An 18706-nucleotide genomic window follows, 5' to 3' on the forward strand; every position below is an offset into this window, starting at 1 on the left:
ACGCGCTGACTTCCTGTCCTCCCATTCAGAAACTTAATTTGGAAAAAAAAAAATAGCCGAAACAGATCTAGAAATCTTTCAGGTTACTCAGCTTCACAGCGAAGCAAGCTGAGAAGGAAATATTTTGGACCTGGTGACCAAGTGTTAGGCTGAGCATGTATAACAGTCTTAGTGTCCGAGCTCAGGCAGCCCCCATCTATGTTCAGGGGCCTGTCCTGCACGAGTATGAGTCAGGACCGCAGCGCTTGCTGAGTGTCGGACACGGGGCTGGCCCTCACCAGGGACTGGTCACACCATCTTCCGGCTTCTCCTCCCCTCTGCTCAGGCGACCACTACTGCCACACTGGTTTTCTTCAAAGGCTGCTTACCTGTGTTCTTCTCTTGCTCAGACACCCCTTAGAGAGATTCCAAACCCCTGAGTCAGGCTTTCAGGGCCCCCACCTATGCACCTCCTCCTTCCCAATGCCAGACAGTTTTAACTCAGTGCCCTTTGAACAGCCTGTATGACCTCCTGCTGTCTGCTTCACTGCAACTTTCCTTACTATGAAAGCCTGTGTGCCTCTTCACCCTCCTCTAAATCCATGTCTTTATCTCAAGTGTATGCCTTACCCTCCAGAAAATCAATCCATCGCTGAAGAAACTATCCCAGTGTCTATTATCCTGCAGCTGGTCTATAAAACAGAATTATTTTTTCCTGTACAACTTGGCTAACACACTTTTTTCCTCACTCTTCATAAGAGCCTCAACTTAAAAACTTCAACTTCATCACCTATGATTTCTTTCATGATAAGGGTTTACAAAGTTTTCCTTTGGGTCATATAAGACCCACACTGGCATTTTGTCACTGAGGCTCAGGAAACTGCTAACCTGCAGGCAGCCTTCTTTCTGCAGTTTTCCGCCTCCGTCAGGAACTCCCTAGGATGTGTCATCAGCAACAAGGGAACTCTGCGTCTTACATAAGGCAATTGTGGCCACTGGCCCCTTGGTGCCTGGGCTTGGGTGGACAAAGCTTTGTTCTCTTGATTTAAGATGAGCAACTGGCCCAAATTTAGCTGAGGTGGAGTTAATTTTAACAGACTTGATCCCCCAAAGGATCTTGTCAAGGGGGTATTGGACCTCTGGCCTCATCTCTGCACTCCACCTTTATGGCTGCGATGCTCCCGACCCCTGCCTATTAATTCTGCTGACCCACAGGGCCTTCCAGCTCCCCTAATTTTGAAAGATTATATGCTAGCACCGAGCCTCTGGAAGCCTCCTTGATTATGACCTGGGAGGCAGGGGAAGAGTGAGGCTGAAGTCAGCTAAGGTAGCCAAGGGAATAGTCACTGAACACTATCCTGACTCCAGGATTGATGCTATTTCCAGGGACTGCAAAATCTGCTAGAGGTATAATGTCACCAGCTTTTTAACAGCCTCCAAAATTTATCTGACAAGGACAAAAAGCTTGCATTCAGCATCACCTCTAGACAAAGACTCAAAATTATCAGCAGATCATTTCTCATTCTCCTGTAAGCAGCAAAGTTCTGAACATAGGACAGGTAGTCACCAATTTTTTTTTCCATTTCCCTCCACAATCTGAAAACAAGATGGGGCAAATAATAGAACTTTCGCAGAAAAACCCAATCAAAATTCCTAGCAGCCTTTCTCCTCTGCTTTCCTGGCAGAACTTCATTCCTGGATTGGCACTTCTTTTGCTTTGCCCTCTTTCTGCATTAGCTGTGTTCACTCTGGTCTCCTCCAAGCAGAATGAACTCTCTGAGGGCAAGTTCTCTGCCCAGTCCATCTCTGTGCCTTATATCACATCCATAGAATAGCAGGTACTCAGTAACTGTAGAATGACTGGCTTCAACGCCTTTTCATGGGCAAACTGGAAAAGACCCCGATGCTGGGAAAGAGTGAGGGCGAGAGAAGAAGGGGACAACAGAGGATGAGATGGTTAGATGGCATCATGGGCTCAACAGACATGAGTGTGAGCAATCTCTAGGAGATAGTGAAGGTCAGGGAAGCCTGGCATGCTGCAGTCCATGGGGGCACAGAGTGGGACATGACTGAGCAACTGAATAACAACGTGGGCAAATATTAACTGTTAAGTGGTTTTCTTTATAATCTTAAGATTCATTCTTGGACTAATTTCAGGCCTCTATTCAGAAGTTATGTAAGATTTTTGTAAGTCCGATTCTCAGCCCCTTGGGAAGGCTCTAGACCATAAAGATCATGTACTGGGCTCCCAGTACTCTCAGCTGTGGGATGGGGTGGGGGGTGGGGTAGCTCCTTTATTCTAACCTCCCTCTTCTACTTTTTTTGCCAAGGAATTTACTGGTCCGTCAGCTGCATGATCAGTTTTAGACATCACTGATCATCTTGGTTAATTCTCCTCACTATAGGATACTAGTTGCTTAGATGAAGAGTCTGGACAGCCTTAGGCTAAAACATGTGGGTTTCAATCAAAAAGCTTTGGTCTCACTGATCAGAAAGTGGTTCTTCTGCCGCCACTTCATTACTGAACTAACCAATGCCTCAGTCTTCCTCATCTGCAAAATGGGGACAAAACAGCTCACAGCTCACGGGGGTTATTTCTGAGGAATGAATGAGATGATTTGAGCAATGGTGCCAAGCAGATACCAGCTGTAATTACTCCACATAAAAGGACCTGGAAATCTGGAGTTGAGGTTTCTACTCTCTTAACACGATGAGGATTTTGTTTTATTCTTGTTGAATTACACAAAATCTCTTGTCCTGACCTTATTATTATTATTATTTTTTACAGTCTATGACTATCTTTTGTCTTTAAAATAGCCTTAATAGGGGAATCTCCTCGCGGTCCAGTGTTTAGAACTGCTGAACACTCGGGTTCAGTCCCCGGTCAGGGAACCAAGATCAAGCTGCGTGGTGCAGCCAAAAAAAACCAGCCTTGATAGTTTGTTAAAGATCCTATTACTGTTTTCCTTTTTAGCAGAGCTATGAAAAAGGAGCACTACTACTGTTTTAAAATACTTCAAATTTCTCCTAAATTAAAAGACCGACAGTATAGTAGTAGGCTTTTCTACGGTCTCATTTTCCTCTCTGCATGACTGTCTTACTATCCTTTTTGGAAGAAAGGATGTTCTTGCTAGGGTGAAGAGCCCTGACTCAAAACCTTTCAAACGAGCACAGACTGTGAAACAACAATGATAGAACAAAGCCACCCTTCTCCCCGCCCTCCCCGTTCCAGTCCCAAACATACCAGGCGATAAGCTCTAGACTTCAATATAGGTGACAAAAGCTACAGCCGCAGTAATTTTTTTTTAGGACAGAAACAGGGTGCAGATGCCCAGGATTTGTTAAGAGGCGTGATTTTGATGCAGTGAAGCCCATTTTAAGTCACAGCCAGTTTACAGAGGTGTAGCTGATTATTTTGAATAATTAAATGGTGTCAAAACCAGCTGTGATGAATAGCACTGGGGTCTCAAATCATAAATAATTGAGAAACTGGAGCTGCATTTGATCATCCTGATCAAATTCTCGTCTCGAGAGGATGAATGTTTGTCCAGAATACCATCAACATTGTTAAATGCCTCAATATTCTTGCTCAGTCATCCAGCCAACAGTCAATTGAACTAAATCACTTGAACACCCCACGCATGTGCTGTCCTCATGAATGCAGAATGTCTGACTTCACACCACACGCTCTGTACTTGGACAGGCACCTTTTTTTGGGTCAGCATCTAATAGCCGCATTAAGCACTTGACATGTTTTTTTGCTTTTTCCAGGAAACATATGACTCTGCAGAATACATCAGAGGGGTCCTTCTCTCTACCACCTTTGCTCTGCTGCTGCTCCAGAAATATAAAACAAAGAACCAAAAAGCTAGGAGAGGGACTTCGTTTAAAACAAAAAGAAAACAAACAAACAAAAAAAACAAGTTGTCAATATAATTGCCTTTAGGCTGGCCTTCAGGGACTCCCAAATTTGCATAGAAACAGGGCTTCTGGTCTTTTTCCTCTCTCCTTCTCTGCGTGACAATAATTGAGCCTCCCCAGCCGTATGGCTCCTAGGTGATCTCCAAGGGCTTCCCCTTCCATTATTCCAAGTGAGCCTCCCGGACCAATTTTGTGAAAAGAGGTGGGCAGGTTAGCACCCTCGGCGTCATTTCCATTTTAAAGGAGAAAGGAGACAGAAAGGCACTGACTTACCCACAAAGCTAGAAGACAGCTGAGCTGCCACGAAAACTTGGCCCCCTCAGCACCACTCGTGCTGCCAGAGATGTGCCTCGGTGCAGCGCCTCAGTGAAGAAAAGGGCAGTCTGTTTAATAGCTCCTCATTGACACCCTGTCACTGCCGAGCTGGCACGGGACCCGGAGCTGGCAGGGCGGTGCGCGCTGCTACCTTGCTTCCTGCACACCAGCTCTCAAAATCAGGAGGCTGTGTTCACCCATATCTCCTCTCCAGGGCTTAATAATCGCGAAAACAAGAACAATCCACTTTTGCCCGGGCTTAACTGTTAACCTAGCAACTCCCCAGGATGTTCATCATTCGTTTCTGCTAACATGGTAGGAGGTGATGCCGCTGCCATTTGCAAAAATGAAGGGCGTGGGGGGGGCTTCCCTGGTGGCTCGGTGGTGAAGAATCCGCCTGCCAGTGCAGGAGACATGGGTTCGATCCCTGGTCCGGGAAGATCCCACGTGCTGGGAGTAGCTAAAGCCCGTGTGCCACAACTACTGAGCCTGTGCTTTAGAGCCTGGGAGCCACCACTGCTGAAGCCGGCACACCCTAGGGCCTGTGCTCTGCACCGAGAGAAGCTGTCACAATGAGAAGCTGGTGCATTGCAACTAGAAAGTGACCCCTGCTCTCCATAGCTAGAGAAAGCCTGTGAAGCTACAAAGACCCAGCACAGCCAAATAAATAAAGAAAATCATAAAAAAATGAGGCAACGGGATCAGAGGTGAAATGGCTGACTCCAGAACGATACAGGTCACGACTGGTGCGGCAGGCATCTGACTCCTCAGGCCGCCAACCTGTGGGCTCCCCTACGCTGTGTGCCTCCCAGAACGGAGGTGGAGTTAGGAGCCCGTCCTCTGCATGATGACCGCTGTCCCAGTGAGAATGCAGAGGAAAGAATCCGAGTCTGCCTCTTTCCTGCCTCTGAGTCTGTTCTCTCACAGAAGGGCACGTTCATGAAGTGTGCAACCAACGCTCTTTCACCTCACTTGTACTGGGAAAGGAAGGCCCGTGAGAACTCTCAGTGTAAGGAAGAGAGAGCCAGTCCCCACTTTCCTCAGTGACTGCTTCTGTGATGCTCGAGATACATTCAGTTCCAGTTTACAAACAAATCCCTGTAAAAGAAGAGTTAGCTTTCCGGAAAGAAACGTCCAGTTTTGAAGCGTACCTCAAAATCCTCGGAGAACCCGTGCTGGTTATTAGCATAGAGCTCACCGATGTGTTTAACAAACTGTTTGACGGGAATGGCTTCCATGTCATCTGTGGGAATAAAATAATATTCAGAGTCACATCGATTCCTTTCAGAAGCAAATGACACCAATACGGGAATTCCTGAAGACAGGTACTTGATTTCTGCAAAGAGGGATATAATTGTATCAACTGAAACAGCCGTCCTCCAGAAAAATGCCTTCTCTGGATTTACTTGACATTAGGGTCTCATTATGATCTTTGAATGCCTAAAAGCTAAGTATGGTTTTAAAAGTGGTCTGTAAGGAATTACCTTTAGTTTTCATATTCAAGGCAATTTACGTACTTAAATCACATCATACTTTTTTTTTTTTCACATCATACTTTTAACTAAAACTGAATTTACCAAGTGTACTTATTTGTTAAGAAATGTTATCACGACCTAGGTTTTTCAAGAATTTGCTATACAGTGGGGTCCAGGTTGAAGTTGGAACAACTCAGTTCTGTTTCTGATCTTTGAAGTCTATGCAATCTTTATACACAATCACAGACCATCACAGACAGGTGCCATTGTACCAGCTGGCTTTGGGTACACTGCCATCTACGTTTACGTGTTCACAATTTTCGTGCGAGACAGCTGTGTCTACACAATGCCAAACAACCAGTTTGATGGAATTAACTGGATTTTCTTTTGGTGTTGACAGAACTAGGTACAAATTTGGGAAGACTCCACATTCCAATTTATTTGTAATGCTGTCATTTCAAAAGGACACTTTCAGTTCGTGAGCCTCACGAGTGTTTTACGCTGATTTACCCAGCTCCACTCTGCACCTTGAGGATGGCCGGAAAACAACCACACCCCACTCACTGGAGCTGCCCGACCTCCCCCTTCTCTCCTTCCTTCGCCCCTCCCCCGCAAATATTTCCTTTTAAAAATACTCTGCTGAATTTGAGATAAACAACAGACATGACATTTACTTTATTCAGAGTGAAAGATCTTTGGCAAACGCACAAACATCTAAACTGCCACAGATGCTTTTCTTAGCAAAGGGTATGAAGATCTGTATGTGTAAATGAGGTCCTACTTTGGCAAGAATGTTATAGATCCAGGCTTGACAATCTGATTTCTCTTCATCTGGTGACAGTTAACATTGACTATGTCATTCCTTCTCGACTTTCTTTCGAGAGAGCAAAGCTCTAAGGGTGGCTTTTTGCATCTATTGACATTTTCAAACTTGAATCATTCCTAAGAGGAAAAGAAGCGTCTCTCATATACTTTGTTTAAGGAAGGTGACTTATAAATGTTCATAATCCAAACTGCTTAGCGGAGAAATGTGACTTATCAAATAGGAGGTGCCTTGTAAGTACCAATTCTTTCTGTGTGAACCATTAAAGACCTAATCATTTTAACAGGCCTCCTTATGAAAAAAAAAATTGCCAAGTTATTTACAAATATTTCAGGATTGAAGATGTTCATGAATATGCAATCATTTTGCACGCCCAAGAAATCTATAGCGCCCATAATGATGTAACCGGCATTAACAAAGTGAGCTGAGCCAAAATGTTTCCCCGGAATATTTAGCAGAATGCACAGTTCAAGAAAAATTTCCCAAATTATCTGATCACTTCACTTAAAATGTTTAGAAGTAAGCAAATTCTATAATAAAGATCAAGTGGCAAAGAAAAGATCTTAAGTTGAGAAAAGGACTAATGTGTACAAAACTGGAGTGTGTCTAAGAGGTTAACCCAAGAATAAACTCATCTTTGAACAAGAGGCGACATAAATAAGATGGGACACAACCTGGCCCCACAAACACTCCAGTCTACAGACTGCATGCAACACTTTTCTCCTATTTATTTTGAAATTAAAGACATTTCATGAAAGGCACTGTTTCCAAGAGTGGAGTGACACGGTTAATAGTTTGATAGGTTGTACGCCTGAGTCCCTTTGCGCCTCCCTGAAACTATCACAAAACTGTTCATCAGCTGTGTGCACTTGGGCTCAGTCACTTCAGTCATGTCTGACTCTTCGAGACCCCATGGACTGTAGCCCAGCAGGCTCCCCCATCCATGGGATTTTCCAGGCAAGAATACTGGAGTGGGCTGCCATTTCCTCCCCCAGGGGATCTTCCCGCCCAGGGATGGAACTTGCGTCTCCTGCACTGCAGGTGAATTCTTTACCTATACCCCAGTACAAAATAATTAAAAAAAAAAAGTGTAATAGGTTGAGGACAACATTTATTCTGTAATGATAGTTTAGAACTGGAAATCCCCAATAAACTTCAGGTGCCATGATTAAGTACATGGTCTCCCAGATAGCGTTAGTGGTAAAGAACCCTCCCGCCAATGCAGAAGATGTCAAGAGATGTGGGTTCCAAATCTGGGTCAGAAAGATCCCCTGGTGGAGGGCATGGCAACCCACTCCAGTATTCTTGTCTGGAGAATCCCATGGACAGATAAGCCTGGCAGGCTACAGTCCATGGGGTCACAAAGAGTCAGACACAACTGAAGTGACTTAGCAGGCACACATGCCATGATTAAGTACATGGACTCTATAGTTCAAAGTAAGACTGTAGTTCAGCTTCAGAGTTATTTTACTCCAAGGTACATACCACAGTGTTTTAAAGGGCAGAGTCCTGTTCGAGTCACTAAAAAAAAAAATCAATATAAGGTTAATAATTTATTGTTTTTTCCTAAAAAAGGCTCAACTATACTGTGTAAGCTAACACTTGAATGCCTATAAATCAGTCGGTCCACTCCTCCCATGGTTAGAAGCAGCAAAACCCAGCAGAGCTCAGTTCGAGAACTGCATATGGAAATACACGACTCACTAGTCTCTCAAATTTGGTTCTTTATCCAAAGAAGTCTCATCACAATCCTCTAGGTTTCCAAACACCACCAGTAATATCACAAAACTACCAAACAACCAAAGAGAAAAATACACACACACACACACACACACACACGCATGGTATAGTGACCACCCAGATAACACACTGTGGTCTTTCAATCAAGATAAATGAAACTGAAGGGTTGTAAATCTTTTTTCCTTCGATATGAAGATAAATATAAGGCTGAAGCTAATTAGAAGTCCTAATAGTTTTCCTCTTACACTGGTTTTCTATTAAATTTCTCTCAACATGAGCCAGATAATTATAAAATTACTCTAACTAGCCAGAAGGCCAAGCAATTAGGACAGCATTGTAGACCTGATCTGCTCAGTTTAGATCTGCAGAGAGCCTGTGTTACAAGAAGATACCCATATGCGAGATGTTATTTCCACCTATACAGTTGAGTTTCATTAACAAATGTCTCAACTATCAGCAGCACTAACTATGGACCAGGCACCTTCTGTGCCCTTTACATGCGTTAACATGTACTCATTCCTCCCACCAGCCCTAAGAGAAAGGCACTGTTTTCATACTCATCTTAAGAGTTGAAAACACAAGCTTGGAAAGATGAACTGAAGCCCGGAGTGTGGCGGTGGCAGCTGGCTGCAGAGCCAAGGCAAAGAGTGCTTCTGGTGGGAGAGAGCAGCTGTCATCTAGGTCACAGTGAAGGCGAAACCACTGGAAGAGGAGTTTACTGAGCACCTAGGGCTCAGCCAGATATCAGTGAGACAGTGTCTGCTCAAGGGCACCATGTGTTCTACGGAACCTAAGAAAGCAAGAACCATGTGCAATGACAAGGTGAAGACTGCCAGTGTCTTAAAACGGATGGCTTCGATAACTTGGTGACTGGGCAGCAACATAAAGAACAGGGAACGAGCTGGAATCAAAGTAAAGGTGTCGCGGGACTTCCTTGTGGTCCAGTGGCTAAGACTCAGCCTCCCGCAATGCCGGGGGTCCAGGTTCCATCCCTGGGCTAGTCAGGGAACTAGATCCCATATGCCACAGCTAAGAGTTCACATGCCACAAATGAAGCTCCTATGTGCCGTAATTAAGACCTGGCACAGACAAATAAATAAAACGATTTAAACAAAAACGAAGATGGTTCCACTGACTACAGGTTAGACGTTGGATTACTATGATATAGTGAAACGTCTAATGATAGAGTCCATTGATATGTGAAGGAAGCCCTTACTGATTGCCAGGGATTATGCTCAGGCTTTTGCATACACTTATCTTTACAAAGACTAGGCACAGAGGATGCCATCATCTTCAAGTTACACATAAGGGACCTGAGGCAACTTGGCCAAAGCGACACCATTACTAAGTGGCAGAGCTGACATTCGAATCCTGGTGTATTAAGCCCAACGCCTGTGCTCCCATGCGATGGGACACACCACCTTCATTCTCAGACCACAGTTGCAAGGAAAATCAAGAAATTAGGCAGATTGGGTCAGTTAATCTGATAAAATGTTACTACACAGTATAATTCTGTGCCAATGTTTTTAAGTATAGTGCTTTCAGATACCAAAGGTTTAAATAAGGAAAAAGTGGGATAACTACTATCACTACTACATTACCCTATTACAAAGTATTTGTTACAGTCAGCTGAGGATCAGGAAAAGTGGGCTTGTTGTTCTTTAATATTATTTATACTTTGTTTCAAGATTTTAGCCTTTTGTGGTTGGAATTAAACCCAGCACATAAGAGGTCCTTTATTTTGGTCAGTCCACAACAAAACATCCTTATGTACCACCTCTGATGAAGCCTGAAATTAGTTTCTGGTTTGTACACATCAGATGCGGAGCATTGTAAGAGGCTGAACCTCTACTGAAAACAAAGTATGAAGGTGAGAGATTCTAAGAGGGAGAAAAGAGCTGGTTAATGTTGACCTCAAATGCAAAACTGCAAAAAATAGAGAAAAATGGATATGAACATAAAAGCTGCCTCTACAAACTAAATGTCCACTGACAGATGAATGAACAAGATATGGTATACACACAAAACACACACAGTGGAATACCACTTAGCCATGACAAAGAATAAAAGTTTGTCATTTGCAACAACATAGATGGACCTAGAGATCATCATACCGAGTTAAGTGAGTCAGAAAGAAAAAGACAAATACCATATGATATTACTTACATGTAGAATCTAAAGTATGATACAAATGAATTTATTTATAAAATGAACACAGAGTCACAAGACATAGAAAACAAACATGCAGTTACCAAAGGGGGAAGAGAATGGAGGAGGGATAAATTAGGAGTTTGGGACTGACATATATACACTACTATATATAGTTGGGATGAACAGTAAGGTCCTACTATATAGCACAGGAACTATATTCAGTATCTTGTAATAAACTATAATGGAAAAGAACATGAAAATGAATACATATTCAAGGGTGTGTCTATATAACTGAATCACTTTGCTGTACACCAGAAACTAACACAACATTGCGAATCAACTATACTTCAATAAAAACAGAAAGAAAAAAAAAGAAAAGTTGCTTCTAAAATCTGTGGTTATATCTCTGTTGTGCTTGCGTGCTCAGACCCATTCCATTAGAGAGAAGTCACCCATGCTAAATTTGCAGGCTCTTAGTATTAAAGAACAGATAAACCAAAAGGAAAAACTCAGCAATTTTTCCTTTGAAATTGCAAAGAAAAAAAAAAATCAGCATCTGAGGTGGTTCCTGAATGTCCACCACAGGAGGGCGCTGCAGAGGGCCTCGCCTAGCACACTGCAGGGTGGTAGGGTCTTCAGCCTGCAACTCAGTATAACTGTGTAGCCCTTATTCTCACCTGCCACCATGGTCGGAATGCTTCCTGGGCATCAGGTACCCAGAGATAGTGGTGTAAACGGAAAAAGCCGGAATCAGTTGGCCTGGTGATACAGGACCTTACCTCTCTGTGACTGCCGTTCCTCATCTAATTGGAAATCAGAACCAGCTAATTCAGAGTGCTGTGCAGAACAAACTGGAAAACGTTAAGTACTTACCAGAGAGCTTGGTATTTAGTAAGTGCATAAAGCTATGATTTACTATGAGGTGAGAATCGCTATGCATGCGAGATCCTATGATCTGGGGGCTAGGAGAAACAAAGAACCTGGCCAAGGTCCACTGTCATCAATTGGCTGGGCCACGCTAACTCCAAAGCTGGCTTCTTGGGCCTTAATGTGACCTCTCTAGGTCTTAAATTGAACACATACAGTGAGAGGGCAGAAAACCATACAATACGTGTTAAAGTTCTCCAACAAAAATGGGCTGAAATGAATCACTTTGGCTTCAAGGGTAAACTCTGGTTTACCTGGAAAATTCATACTGATATTCTGGTCACCCTGAAGATGCCAGGTAAATAAAATATCATGGTATTTACCTTCCTGCCTTCCAAGATGCTTAGCTGTGGGGTTGACTGGCCTAAGGTCTGTTTAAGAAAATTATCACTGCTTGTGTACTCTGGCAGGCGGTGGGTATACATATAAATTTAGCATGAAGATTCCAGAAGGCCTTCAATCACTTACTGAGGCCAATCTGTGCGACCTTCATTTAACGCTTAGCAGTTCCTTCAACCCTATTCCAACCGAATCTATTATGAGGGCAGGGAGAGCCTAATACTTGGGTCCAGTTCAATCATACTCAGGCATCCCCCTGACCCTGAGCCCCATGACTGGGCTGTTTTCAGGGACTGCTAACCACCCCTGTAGTGGACAGACCTTAAATTTTCAGAGCTCAGTCTCCTTCCTGTCTGAGGAGGGATCAGCTCTCATCTCAGAAGCCAAGTTCAGGCCTCTCTCTGTGCTTGGTAATACCTGTGTCAACTTAAGAAGATAAAACAAATAGCAAACATGATTATCGAGACTTTTAGCTCCTGATTTAGGACACAATAGATTTTTGCCTAAATCAGACTCTTAGGATGCAAGGAGTGCTGTGGAGATGAGGACATTTTATTTCCTGCCATAAAAAAGAAATCTCTTTTCATTTATGACACAATAAAGTCAATAAAGAAAGGGCTTCATTATAGTCAAAAGACCAATGAATCTCCTTTGGAGATAATCTCTGTATAAATAAAATATGCCAACAAGGTTGGTTTAATCCCAAGGGTTTTAAACTGCATGTTTAAAACCCCTTTATGTGTTGGCACCCTGCTGAGACCAGTGACCTTCAAATTATTAAAATGTGTTTTAACTGCGGGAAAGGCACGAATCATTTCTGGATTTCTAAACTACTGGTTAGCAGCAACATTTTGTTTTGCAATGTTCTTGTTAGAAAGTTAGATTTTCTAATTTCCAGAGAAAAACATTTGTAAGGACATTTGTGTTTGACAATAGGCACATTTGGAAAAGCCCTTTCAACATGCTCTATAAACAGGCTAATTTCATGAGCTGAGTTCTGATTTTAAAAAGCTACATATGATGAAAGTCTAAAAGAATAAGCAGCACAATACACTGAATATAATTTTCAGATGACATATTATATATAATGCTTCATTAATAACTAGAGTGAAGATGTAATTCATTAATAACTGCAGTGAAAATATAACACAAGCTTGGTGTTTCAAAAGATTACCCCAAAGGTGGAAACAGTCGATTTAAAAAAAATACTTGTAGATATTAATAATAATGTGGATCCAACTGCCATGGCCTGGGTTCAACCCCTGGTTGGGGAACTGAAATCCTGCAAGTTGCACAGCGTGGCCAAAATAATGATGATGGTGATGATCTTAAAGGACAGAAGTTTGTGACTACTTCAATATCTTAGAAGACAGACTACTAGAACGGAGCTGATAGCTAGGTCATTACATTCAATTATGCTTTATCTTCCCAGAGCAACAGTGGGAGACCAGTAAGCATGGAACATTTGATTTTGAAAAGCCATTAGTGGGACGTATGAAGAGTCAAAGCCCCTTTCATTCTCCTGAAGAAGTCACAATTTAACTTATCTGGGAGAAGACTGCACACTTTTCTCAAGCATTATACACGGAGCAGATTTCACAGTTTAAAACATTTCCTGATAGGGACTATCCTGGTGGTCCAGTGGCTACGATTCTTTGCTCCCAATGCAGGGGACCCGGGGTCAACCCCTGGTTAGGGAACTACAGCCTGCATGCCACAGCTGAAGAGCCTGCATTTTGTAACTCAAGATCCCACATGCCGCAACTAAGACCCAGCACAGCCAAAGAAATGAATGAATTTTTTAAAAAAATTTCCTAGTAAAAGAATTGATGTCACTTCTCTAGTGACTGGAACTGTCTGGTAAAATGTTTGCATAAGGAGTTCTCTCTCATATGCTTGGCTAACCAACCTTTGCTGCCACATTGGGTTTACAATTTCCACATTGTTCAGGATTTAGGTACAGCACTACCTTTGCCAATTAAACCAGGACACTATGAAGAGTCTAAATTCCTAAATTTCAGTTAGAGCTAGTAAACCTGGTAACTCAAATTTCCTCAAAGGTTTCTATAAGCATCTGTCTCCAAGAGATGAGTATCAAAAAAGGCTTTCCTTAGCAAAGCTTTCCTTAACCTTTCGTCTATTTTATAATATTTTTTAAGAGCCAGTGTAACTTGCTGGTTCTACTTACGCTTTGGGATTTCAAGATCACAGCTGTTTATCCGTAAGTTTCTACCACAGCAGAATCATCCCAAAGTTGGTGATTTAGAGTCTAAATTTATTCAATATTCAACATGTTTTTGAGCTGTTCTCCAAGTCATTTAAATCACACAGCCCTGGGACTTCCCTGGAAGCCCAGTGGTTAAGACTCTGCGCTCCCAATGCAGGGGGCCCAGGTTCGATCCCTGGTCAAGGAACTAGACTCCACATGCTGACACTAAGAGCTTGCATGCCACAATCACAAGAGTTGGTATGCCCCAACAAAGAGTGAAGACCCCGTGTGTGGCAACTAAGACCTGCAGCATAAAAAAAAAAAAAAAAAAAAAATCACAAATTCCTATTTTCCATAGGGAATGGAGATATTGGTGGTGGTGGGGAAAGTCTTTTTCTTAGGAAAGAAAAGAATAAAGATGACTAGGAAACAAAGAGGAGAGATTTTGGCGGGGGGGATATGGAGGAAACCTCAACAGAGGAATGATGAAATGCTCTCATGGAGGATGAAGGAGAATTTAGTGGAAAAGCAAGTGGTCAGTGCTACTGAAAGAAGAAAATCCAGAAAAAAATTTAAGAGAACAGTCGCATGTATTTGAAGATGCCTTGATTTAAGGAAGCAAAATCCAAATGAGACTGAAGTCCTCAGATATCAGAACTGTCAGAGGAACATGCCAAGAGGTGGCAGAGCCATTTCTAAGCATCTGTGCTTTGAAGTCACACAGAGAATTCCAATGCTAGCCCCACCATTTATCCATGCAACGTCGGGCAAATTAAAGGATGTCTCTGAGCCTCGGTTTCTTGATCTGTGAAATAGGGGTATGGATTGCACCATTTTCCCCAAAATTGATGTAAAAAAAAAAACAAACCCATAAACCACATAGTTTTGATTAATAAATGCTCAATAAATATGAGATGATGATGATACTTTCTGAGGAAGGCTAAGTGCAAAGTTAGTTCTAGAATCAGAGTATGTTATACATTTTATAATGATGACTTAGGGACTGTACAACAGTTCAGTAGCTGAATTTTCAGTCTCACTCTGTTGCCCACACTTCAAAACTGCTTAATGGTTCCATTTACTGGTCGTTGTCTGGAAATATATTTTTTGAAATATCACTGACAGAAAGTGAGGGGTCCAAATGATGAAATAACTTAAGTTGATACATCTAGGGCCTAGAAGTCTTCCTGTTAGGTTTTGAATATGGACAAAGAGTAAGTGAGATCCAGTGGGAAGTGTACGTATTCCATATTAACTCTATAAATATCCTACTATTTTTAGACATAAAAACAATTAGAGGAACTTCCCTGGCAGTCCAGTGGTTAAGATTTCACCTTCCAATGCAGGAGGTACAGGCCTGATCCCTGTTTGGGAAACTAAGATCCCATATGCCTCACGGCTAAAAAACCAAGACATAAAACAGAAGCAGTGCTGTAACAAATTCAATAAAGACTGTAAAAATGGTCCACATTGAAAAAATGATAAACATTAGATAATTCCTAAGGTAAATCATTTAAAACGATACTAAAGAGGTCTCAACTAAAGAAAAATTGTGCTGAAGCTTAATAGAGTTTAAAAAAACCTGGCGATATTTTAGAAATTCATGTTTTCCTTATATTGCTTTTCTTGTGCCAGACAACTGTCCTGTATTAACTGGAAGAAACCTTAAGAATAAATATAATCATGGACTGTTACAATGAAATTACAAACTATGTTACAAATTTACTAAGTAGGACCCTGTAGTTTTAAGAAAAATAAGGGATTGTGATCTGGTTGAAAGATTTTTAAAGAAAGGTCATATAAGGTAACTTCTTCTCAGTGAAGGGGGAAATAAGCTTTCTGTCTAGGCACATCCCCAGGCTACTGCTATCTATAAAAGCCTGAGGAGACTCTAGAAGAGCCGTCTCACGTTTGGTTTCACCAGGTAAGTCCCCTCACACTACAGCATTTAAAGTCCTTCATTCTCACAAATGTGTCACAACTCATCAAGGGGATGTGTCTACCAGGATTTCCCTAGCAGTCAATGGTTAGGACACTTCACCTGCAATGCACAGGGCAAGGGTTTGATCCCTGGTTGGGGAACAAAGACCCCACATGCCTTGTGGCGTGGCCAAAACATTTAATAAACTAGGTGAGCAACAAGGAATTACTATATAGCACAGGGACGTACATTAAATATCTTATTTCAAAAAAAACCCACGCGTCTACTACGCCAAGGGAGATTCAACTGGATTCCCTGGATTTCTCAGTTAGTGGAGAATCGGACACCGTGGAATTGTTCCTTCCACGTATCTCTACCATCGGTGAGTGAGAATCTCACATTTAAATACATATGCTGTTGGATTGTGAGTTTTTTACTTGCTGCTAGGAAATGAAGCAGAGAACATTCAAAGGGCATTTCTGGTTTAAGACACCTACTCAGAGGTGTGGCAAAGTGGCCATGATTGATGGCATTTTCTGAGGATCCCAGGGAACTAAAAGTCCTAAAATCCAAGCCCAAGAATGTGGTGAAGCCCGCTGCCCCCAGGGGATGTGGATCCGTGTTTGGGACAGTCTTAACCTGGGGACTGCGCAAATGCTTGCTGTCCACAGATGCTGGGAGGAATGATACCATGATTTGGGAAGGAGAGCATCCACAGCTGACAACTCGGGCTTCCATGAATCTTTCCAAATTGCCCTGACACATACCACCTCATGTGATCTTTAATATCCCGCTCACTTCGCAGATTCTGGAAACTAGGCTCAGAGAGATCAAGTCATTGACCGAGGTTTCATGGTGGAGGCAGGGTGAGATCCTTGGTGTTCTGATTCCCCATCCAGGGGGAAAGCAACTAAAAATGCAAAGACAGTGCAAGAAGTAGCTCACCACTTAACCTTTTCAAATGGATTTCAATTGCACAGCTACCCAACAGCTGTGTTTGTGGGCTGAATCAATTCAGAGGGGAGAGGCCCTGGGCATTTTCCAGAGGTCAACACATATTCTAGGTGATGCGAGAGGAAAATGATTATACACGCACTGCTGCACAAATGTGGTAGAGTCAACAAAACTTATTCCATGGGGATGGGGGGCTGGTTCCTGTCTGCCTCCTCTCAAAGGCAAAGAATGTAATAAAGGGTGAGGGTTAGTGGAGAAGAACATAACATAAAACCTACTCATCTGTATGGGAATTGTTTAGCAGCCACAGAATGAGCCAGTGGGGGACCTACCCGAGACTTTTCTGCTACCCTCTCTTTGCTGTGTGACAAGCTTTAGTGAAAGAAGCTCACAGAATGGCGAGAACATGGCCAATTCCAGCAATATCTAACGTCTTAACATATAGAGACATACAGGGCCAAACCAGTTCCCAACCATAACCGTATCTAGAGAGGACGTGCAAACAACAGCCGCGTTCCTTCTGCAGACTCGGAAAAGTACTGCATCTCCAAGCCTCATGCAAAGGTCTTGAAAGAACTGTAAGGAAGCTTTGCTCATATTCATCATTCATCCGGAGAGTTTGAGAATGCTTACCATGTGCCAGGTATTTATTCTTGCACTAAGAAGACATCCATTTGCCTGTAGGAAGCTCTCACTGTAGTTGAGGGAGACCACAAACCAAGTAAAATGTATGGGAGATGGCACCTCTGCTTACAAAAGAATGATGTCAAGAGGATCCGTGTACACACTGCTATATGTAAAATGGATAACTGGGATTTCCCTGGTGGTCCAGTGGTTAAGACTTTGTGCCCCCAAGGCCGAGGGCCCAGGTTCAACTCCTGGTCAGGGAATTAGATCCCATATGGCAACTAAAGATCCCACAAGTAAAACTCGGTGCAGACAAATGAGTAAAATAAATATTTAAATAAAATGGAGAACCAATAGGGGCCTGCTGTGTAGCATAGGAAACTCTGCTCAGTGTTACCTGGCAGCCTGGATGGGAGGGGAGTTTAGGGGAGAATGGATACACGTATTATGTATGGCTGAATCACTTTATTGTATACCTGAAACTGTGACAACACTGTTAATAGGCTATACTACTCCATTATAAAATACAAAAGGATGAATATATAAGATATCTGAAAGTACGTGTTTCCAAGTACAGAATGCAACCCAGAGGAAGAATGCTCGACTCTGGCACAACAGGAAGGGGACACCAAATAAAAACGATGGAAAAGTGAAGAAGTGACTGTTAGCTGCTCAGTTGTGTCTGACTCTTTGCGACCCCATGGACTGTAGCCCACCAGGCTCTTCTGTCCATGGGATTCTCCAGGCAAGAATACTGGAGTTGGTAGCCATTCCCTTCTCCAGGGATCTTCCCAACCCAGGGATCAAACTTAGGTCTCTCACATTGCAGGCAGATTCTTTACCATCTGAGCTACCAGAGAAATCCAAAAATACGATGGGGGCCACCTTCAAATCACTCACACCATCTATCAGAGCTAAGCCACTGATGAACTTCTCACATCTGTGGCATCAGCTAATATTTACTAGTGTCCTGCTTGCAATGCAGGAGACCCGGGTTTGATCCCTGGGTCAGGAAGATCCCTGGAGAAGGGAATGGCTACCCTCTCCAGTATTTTTGCCTGGAGAATTCCAAGGACAGAGGAGCCTGGCGGGCTATGGGCCATGAGATCATAAAGAGTCGGACAGGACTGAGTGACTAACACTTTTCACCAATCCCTACCCCAACAGCACCTGAGAATATCAAATGAAACAGATAGCAGACCAAGAACATCTCTCTAGACCCCCGTACAAAGAGCCTAAGTAAGAAAGCTTTCAACCATCATGTAATTATTTTCAGAGTAAAGAATCTTTGGATAAAACTTTAAAACATATATGTAACGGTATTT

At 42.7% G+C, this 18706-nt stretch overlaps 1 protein-coding gene across 12 annotated transcripts in view; it reads right to left on the reverse strand.

Annotated features, from left to right (window-relative positions):
* Positions 1 to 18706, reverse strand: part of PTPRG (protein tyrosine phosphatase receptor type G) — a 767420-nt gene that overhangs the window by 37680 nt on the left and 711034 nt on the right. For all 12 annotated transcript variants that reach the window (XM_081524560.1, XM_081524557.1, XM_081524554.1 and 9 more), the window contains one exon: positions 5367 to 5458. In XM_081524560.1, the coding sequence (XP_081380686.1) occupies positions 5367 to 5458 (92 nt within the window). The remainder of the gene's footprint in view (positions 1 to 5366; positions 5459 to 18706) is intronic.

The sequence above is a fragment of the Giraffa tippelskirchi genome, chromosome 9 (assembly GCF_054371585.1).
Source record: "Giraffa tippelskirchi isolate mGirTip1 chromosome 9, T2T-mGirTip1v1.2.pri, whole genome shotgun sequence".
In the NCBI taxonomy this organism is placed as follows: Eukaryota; Metazoa; Chordata; class Mammalia; order Artiodactyla; family Giraffidae; genus Giraffa; species Giraffa tippelskirchi.